This window comes from Lactuca serriola, chromosome 4 (assembly GCF_051521515.1).
Source record: "Lactuca serriola cultivar US96UC23 chromosome 4, Lser_US96UC23_V15, whole genome shotgun sequence".
Lineage (NCBI taxonomy): Eukaryota > Viridiplantae > Streptophyta > Magnoliopsida > Asterales > Asteraceae > Lactuca > Lactuca serriola.
The window spans coordinates 168,884,652-168,892,828 of record NC_136411.1 but is presented as its reverse complement, the minus strand read 5'-3'; the positions used below and the strand labels follow the sequence as shown (position 1 = coordinate 168,892,828).

The 8,177-nt window shown below is 32.2% G+C and overlaps 1 protein-coding gene across 1 annotated transcript; it reads left to right on the top strand.

Moving 5' to 3' along the window:
- Positions 1–672: 672 nt before the first annotated feature.
- Positions 673–4,876, top strand: LOC145102916 (anoctamin-like protein). Its single transcript, XM_079040436.1, has 17 exons — positions 673–796; positions 1,389–1,589; positions 1,751–1,820; positions 1,902–2,017; positions 2,085–2,211; positions 2,288–2,388; positions 2,472–2,563; positions 2,739–2,843; positions 2,937–3,206; positions 3,292–3,424; positions 3,509–3,622; positions 3,713–3,783; positions 3,858–3,988; positions 4,064–4,146; positions 4,252–4,359; positions 4,443–4,601; positions 4,691–4,876. The coding sequence occupies exons 2-17, from the start codon at positions 1,410–1,412 to the stop codon at positions 4,814–4,816; spliced, it is 1,986 nt and encodes a 661-aa protein (XP_078896562.1). The 5' UTR covers positions 673–796; positions 1,389–1,409; the 3' UTR covers positions 4,817–4,876.
- Positions 4,877–8,177: the final 3,301 nt, after the last annotated feature.

Here is an 8,177-nt window from a genome sequence, read left to right as displayed (position 1 = left end):
TGCCGATTCACATGAATGCTGAGATTATCGGAACAATCTCCTTAATTTTTTTAAAGGAAATACAATTAAGTATGTTGTTCTGACACATCGTTTCTCAAGAAGTATTTTTATTTCATTCAGATTTTGAGATAGTGACTATGTCAAGTAGAAATATATTTTAATCCTCAACTCATGTTTTATTTTGTTTAATGATATAAATTTTTTTAGGTTACTTTATCATTTTTTTATTATGTCGACTTTTTATAACTTTATATAATTTTTTTATATGTTTCTTCGCGTTTAACGCAGGTCATAATCTAGTAGATTATTTAAAAATAGATTATAGATTATTTAAAGATAGATTAGTTAGTTTGTCATTAAAAAAAACACACAAATCGTAGAAGCGATCATCGTGACACGAAGGGTGTATTAGTCAATGCATTAAAAAATAATGCTTACGTTTAACATTGTTAGCCATAAGAATATTTTTACAAAAATTCTTTTAAAGACCATTTTTTTCAAAAAATTCCTTGACCAGTTGCCAAAAACACGTACCGTTGATATAATTCTGTCCAAATATAAAAATCAAAATAAACTACTTTTGGTATACTAGGACTAGTTTTGTAATTTACCCTTAATAATTAATCCTTTCTAAAAATTCATTCAAAACAGAATCTCTCAGGATTCTTATGACTATAATTTGAAAACCGCTAAATTGACGCTATTTTGATATTTGATTGTAACTCTGAAGGAAGGAATCCAAATTTCAAAAAAATAAAGTTCGCCGGAAAATCCACTCAGCCTGCGCCGGCCGCCGGTAACCATTCCCCCGACAGTTTTCGGCCACTTGCCATTTTATCCGAGGAACCTTGTATTCCTATCATCTGATTTTGATCAGAATAAATGTTTTCATGGTCCCATCTCTCTACATTTCGCATTTTCAGATATGGAAAACAAGGAATGGCGTTGGAATCGATGTATGCACATCGATAGTCGTGCGACATTTGTCTTTCAGCTGAATTCATGACGACTTCATCGTTTTGAGTTCATCTTCATTGAGTACAAGTCGGCGCCAATTGGGTCATACAAACCCACGTGGCAACTCATTCCTTAATTTCAATGCGCCATCACACCCCCAAATCTCGATTTCACAGACACCTGTCTTTGATTTTTTTGTCTATTCCTTTTCTCCTCCTTTTCGAATCCCTTTCTATTGCGTTACAGCGGAAACACATTTTCAATTCCGAAAAAACCCCTAAATATGACCTAGTCGGCATGTTTAAAACGATGATTCTGATGATATCGTTTCCATTTTCTTTAATCCTTTTTTGTAGGAGTTAGGTTTTTGTAAGAATTCGTGTTTTTGTTTCACAAATAACAAATTTCCGAAGGGATTTTCTTGTTTTCAGGGATTTCTGGGAGATTCCGAAATGGAAACATTAAAGGGGAAACAAGCGGCTTTTGAAATAGGGGTTGTTATTCATAAGAGGGTAGTAGACGATATTGGGGACAGCTATGGTTATGATTGTGATGAAGTTCTTGTTTATGAATTTCAAAAAGTTGGTCTAATTGTCGATAGAGTTGCTGGCCTTCACGATGAATTCCTCAAGGTTCATTCCTCTACATTCAATTCAACAAAATGCATAGTTTTCATCGAACGTATATGATTCTTTTCTTATACATTATGATAGAAAAGCCAAGCAAATCCTGCATCTTGTAAATTGAATTTCAAAACCCTATTAAAACCCTTTCAACATGTTCTCTTTTCCAGTTAGCAGCGCCGGTGGAGGTTTTAGGTCAGGCAGCCGCTGAGTTACATTTGAAGAAGAGAACTCATATAGGTGAAATCACACACGATAATCCTACTCCCCCCTTTTATCTTCCCATATTTCTTCCTTCTTCTTCATGTAGTTTTGTTGCAGGTGTGGATTTACAATTCGAATGGGATGAATCCGAGGCTTTTATCAAACAATCAGATGGTTCGCTATTCAGTTGGTGTGAGCGTTTTCGTTGCTACAATCACATGATATATGGAATCGTAAGTTCATATCTACTCTTTCACATTTTCACTATAAGTCGCTGAAATCAAACACTGAAATTGACAGGTAAACAATGGCGAATCTGCTGTAGTTTTAAAATTTAATGGCAGAAAATTTAACTGGGAGCCTGGTGAATCTCTTATGTGGAAATTGGAGACAGAAGCCATTGTTAAAGAAGTCTTTCCTCTTCATGGTATGTTGACTAACTAATTCTTTCTTTTTTTCTTTCACAATCTAGTTTTGTAATTACCATTGATTTTGTTTCATAGATGAAACAAAAAGAAAACAGCTTTTGAAACGTTGGGCACTAAACTTATGGGACCTTACAAATCAACCTATCGATGAGATCTATGCCTACTATGGAACAAAGGTAAATAAGGGTTGATGTTTTATATAATTAAATATATTGCCTATTTTATTGATGTTTATATTGATTGCTTATCTTATATATAGATTGCAACATATTTTGCTTTTCTTGGAATGTACACAAAATGGTTGCTATTCCCTGCAGTGTTTGGGCTTATATTGCAATTGGTTGATTTTGGGTATGTCACTTTCTTTTGTGGTTTTTTCTTTTCTTCTCTCTGAATATATCGTCTTAACGAGACTAAAAGACCATTTTACCCTTGCATTCGGGAAAAAAACAAATATCTTTGGCTTAACACATTCATCTGAATCTTTATTAATCCCGTATTTTCTTATTTTGTAATTTCCTTTCAGATCATTGCAGTTATTTGTGCTTCCCTTTTTCTTTATATGCATAATTTCATGGGCAGTTTTATTTTTCCAATTCTGGAAGCGAAAAAACTCTACCCTTTTAGCCAGGTAATTTATATAACATCTTTGTGTTTTACTTTTAGATAACAAAATAATACCTAATTCTTAAATCTTTTTTTTTTTTTTTTCCTGATTTTACAGGTGGCAGATTAGTTATTCAGCTGGATCAGAGTCTGCTTACAAATACATGGACACAGAGTGGAGTTCCTTTCATTCATCAGCAGCTTCAGCTAAAAAATGGGGGGAGAATAAAGGAAAAGAAAATGAAAAATTTCAAAGAGAAGAATGGTTTGGGAGAATGATGAGATTTAGAAATGATGCAATTATTATTCTCAGTATCATATGCCTTCAACTTCCATTTGAATTAGCATATGCTCATTTGTATGAAAGCATCGGATCTGATGTTGTAAAGTGAGTATTTTTTTTTCTTTTTACAATTACATGATCTTTTTTGTTATTATAATTATAAGTTTATAATAAATTGTTTATATTTCAGGTTTGGGTTGACTGCAGGGTACCTGTTTGCTATCCAGTATTTTACACAAATTGGAGGGAAAGTGTCTGTGAAATTAATTAAAGATGAAAAGAACAAGTGTTCTGAATATAGAGCTAATAGTTTGGTTTATAAGGTCATTAGCAAACTTCTTATTTGTAAAAATTTAACTTTTTTTTTTTTTGTATATAAATTTAATCTGTGATAAATCATAATGCAGGTTTTTGGTCTCTACTTTATGCAATCATACATTGGAATACTTTATCATGCAGTTCTACATCGAAACTTCATGACACTTCGACAAGTTATAATTCAACGTTTAATCATATCAGAGGTATTAAAATTATAAAAATGTAGTCACATTTTCTTAAATGTATATATTTTTTAATTTTTAAAAAGTGTTTGATCCAAAAATGTTCTCTAGGTGCTGGAGAATCTGATGGAAAATTCTCTGCCTTATGTCAAATACAGTTATAGAAAATACAGAGCTATTCGGTAAGTCTTTTTTTTTTTTAATAATTATATCGAGTGTCGAATAATTAATAAACGCTGACTCATCATTTATGAAGCCACAAGAGAAAACGGGAGAAAGGATATGCAGGTGGAAAACATATTTTCAATTCAAGAATAGAAAAAGAGTACTTTAAGCCTGTATATGCTGCAAGTATTGGTGATGAACTTGAAGATGGGCTCTTTGATGGTAATACTATATAAATTTATTTATTCATTTTTCCAAAATATAATACAATATAAAAACTACACAAATATTGCACAGATTTTCTGGAGTTGGCTTTGCAATTTGGAATGATTATGATGTTTGCTTGTGCTTTTCCTCCTGCATTTGCTTTTGCTGCATTGGTAAATCCAACACCTTTTTCTTCTTCTTATTCTTCTTCCAAATAAAATATTATTTCATTGGCAATTTAACATAAAAAACTCTTGTCATATTTTTGTGTCATAAAGAACAATATTACAGAAATCAGAGCAGATGCTTTAAAGATTCTTGTCATGTTTAGAAGACCAGTTCCACGAGTTGATGCCACAATAGGCGCTTGGCTTAACATATTTCAGGTCATAATTCTTTCCACAATTCCATAAACTTTATATAAACAAAAAAATGTTTTTTTAATTTAATTTAATTTTTTAATTTTCAGTTTCTGATAGTGGTATCGATATGCACAAATTGTGCGCTGTTAGTATGTTTATATGATAGGGAAGGAAAATGGAACATCTCTCCAGGACTTGCAGCCATTCTAATAATGGAACATGTCCTTCTCCTTATAAAGTTTGGTTTTTCAAGGATTGTACCCGAGGTATTTTACTATTTTATTTGATATATATATATATATTTTTTTAAATTAGTTGAATTGTATTTTTATAAAAATGAAAATGTTTTTGGTAGGAACCGGATTGGGTGAAAGCAAACCGAATGAAGAACGCGACTCACGCACAAAACATGTGTTCTAAGCAACTTTTGAGAAATATTTCTGGTGGTAGAGGGATGTTGGTGAAAGCTAATTGTAATTGATTTGTTTGATACTAGAAAAAGAATTTATGTATATAATTATTATACACCCATTTTGGATTAGGTTTTTTTGTTTGTTTGTTTTATGAATGAATTAATGAAAATCAATATAAAGCTCAACAAAAAAAATCTTGATTCCATTGAAAAAATATATATACCGATTGGAGTAATTACACGTATGTAAATGCAACACAAGTATGATGTTGTTATGGAGTTGAGTTGGTGACGTGGCGGCTACCGAAGCGATCGCTGACCTGGCGGGCGTATCGAACGACTGCTTTGGCCCATTTCTGGATTCCTAATTTGAATTTTGTTGAATCGAGTCTTGAGAGGGATTTGATTCCTGGGTCTATTGATATCTCCATGAAGGAGGAGAAGCATCGGTTGTATCGTGGTCTCTTTGGGGTTTCTGGTGGCACTGCCATGGTGGTGGTGGTGGTGGAAGGTGGTGGATGAGGTGGCGAGGCTTCTGTGGTGGTGATTTGTTGTTCCATGATCGGAAATGGAGGTGGGTGTATGTGGATGGGCCTACGGGTGGTTTGGTTTATAAATGGTTGAATTTCTTGGAGAGTACTTGTAAACATCATAACATGGGATGGAGTTGTTGAAACGTGTAGGTAAAGACCTCGTTGACTATTGACTTTTCAAGATTTTTTTTTTTTTTTTTTTTTTTTGGCATATTTAGTCCCTAGTTGAATTAAATTACTTGAGAAGAGGTTAATCCAACCTAAAATTAGTTGGTTTAGCTGGAATTTTCAATCTATGTAAAGTTGAATGGGTCACATGTTTAACCTGTTTTAATTTCGTTTTAGCTTGATAGGATATAATTATTTTATTATTTTATATTTGTTTAATATAAAAATCAAACTATACAATTTGATTTATCAAATCTGATATATTATAGTTTTTGAGTGAGTTTGAACACGTATATAACTGCTCCCAAAATTGGAGTGAAACAAACAAGTGTTGGCGAATTCGAGTTTTGTGATGTGACTAACGACATGTAACAACCCCTAAAATATAATAAAATTTGGCATGAACTTTTGATGTGTCGTTAATAGAGAAAACATTATTATTTAAATACATCTTTTTTTTGTCCAACGGTTCGTTCTTTACATACTTGCACAACATAGTCATTGGTGGAATTAGATTTGATACATCAAGTTTTTGTTTTTTTTTATGATGTTTGTTTTGGAGTTCTTGTTATTGTTCAAAAAGAAAAAAGAAATGCCATGGTTGATAAAATGGAATTGAAACAACGAACGTATATTTTGGACACATGTCGTGAATTGCATTTAAACTGACAACAGTTAGAATATAGGAATTGGTTTAATATATTATTGTAAATAATGACATATAATTTCTTTAAAAATAATAAAGAAAAGTATGAGTGATTTAACAAGTAATAAGATTGTTGCTAAAAACTAAAAAGTAAAACCACGGATTCCAGGTGTGGAGTTGGAAATTTTGGAGATGAAGATGATCACATATTTGCTTTGTGAGGAGTTGCGCATGACATTTTCGTGTCTGCGCACAAAGCTTTTGACGGCTCTCCAAATGCCACTGTAGCTATCAGTTTATTCGAAACGCTTTTTTTCCAAAATATCCTCGTCGTACGGATGTTAATGGCCGAGTCATAATAATTTTTCTAAGGTAACAAATATACGTAGGGAAATTGAGTAATCTAATATTTTCTGTGGGTTTTTTTAGTAAATTAAAGAAATGGGTTTTTTTTGAGTAAATTACAGAAATGGTCTCTGTGCTTTGGTTAGATTTACAGTTTTGGTCTTTTAGTTCAAAACTTGATAGATTGTATCTTTATGAATATTGCATTGTTTATAAATATTGTAGTTTAGGGGTTTGTTTCAGACTAACTCGGCAGGGAAATCATGGCCTATTTACATGCCCTTGAATGTGAGGCCATGTTTAGGGATTTTTTTTATGGTGCATATGTTATAATGCCAATGGGTATAAAATGTCGCCCGTTATTATCTGATTACCTTATGTGTAAAGAGGGTGCCACTTAACCTGGAGAAGGTTGTATTCCCGATATGTGATTATCGAGTTTTCTTTGAAAAGAGAGCTTTCAGACTTATTATTAGGTTACGGTTGAAGGAGTATTTTCAGGCTACTTCATCTTTAACATGGTTCAGACAACATGTTTTTCCATTTGTCTTGGGTTCACAGTCAGTGAAAGTTGTTGACGTTATTAAAGTGTTCAATATTTTACGTTTTTGTTGAGCTAATTTGTGCAATGGTAAAGGTTCAAACATCCCTAATGAGTGGTTCATGTTTTTTTGTAATCAAAAAAATAATAAGGATGCTTTTCTCTCGGGATTTTAAGGGCTTAGTTTCATCCTTTTCAGATTCAGTCTAATCCCCAACAAATTTAGTGAAACTCTTGAACTGTTTAGTTGGATCTCCATTTGGAGTTATATTGTCATCATTAACCAACAACATTAGTTTTGACTGATCATTTGAAGATTCGTCAACATTAAATGCTGGAGAAACATATCAATAGCCTTACCTTTATACCTAAAATCACCCCCATCTATAGATTCATTGTAAGGACCATGATTCAACGTTATATATAGTAAATTACAAATTTGGTCACTTACAACACCGAAAATGTAACACCCATTTCCCATATTGGATCAATAGATGGTATAAAGGAGTCAAATGCGTGGCTTTCAAGAATTCACATTTGGTTTTTTGTTTTTACAAATATCTACTCACAAATAATCATGACTTATGTATTTATCAACTCTGAGTAAGTACTTGTGGGACAAGGTTAGGTTGGGAAGGAATTTTCATTATATTAATGCTTATAACAAGGATGAAGGATCACTATTTCAAATTGTGACTAAAGATGTCTAACAATGGATTCCAGTCCTTCCAGAATTATGACATCCTTTTTATTTTAATTAATTGTAGCATGATAAATTATGCAATGTAACATCCCAAAAATCAAGATAAAATTTTTTGTTTTTAAAATCCAACCAAAAACCATAATTGTTTACAAAATATTGTTTCCAAAGGTAATAGAGTGTCCCACAGTCAAATATCATAAATTGGAAGGACGTGCACGATCATGCATTTGTTTTTTCCCGGTCATCTGAAGTACCTGAAATGTAAAACTTAAACTGTCATGAATTAGAAAATATAAACAAAAAATGATTTCATAACAATTGCAATTTCAACAATTGCATAACAAAAACAATTTCAGCAAAAAGATAATAAAAACAAATTGAGCAAACATAAATAAAAAATCAGGAGCACAAATTTGATTATTGCAACAGCTACATCAGAAATCAAAAAAGAAAAAAACATACCTTTCAATACAAACTTGTTAGCCTTTAGCATT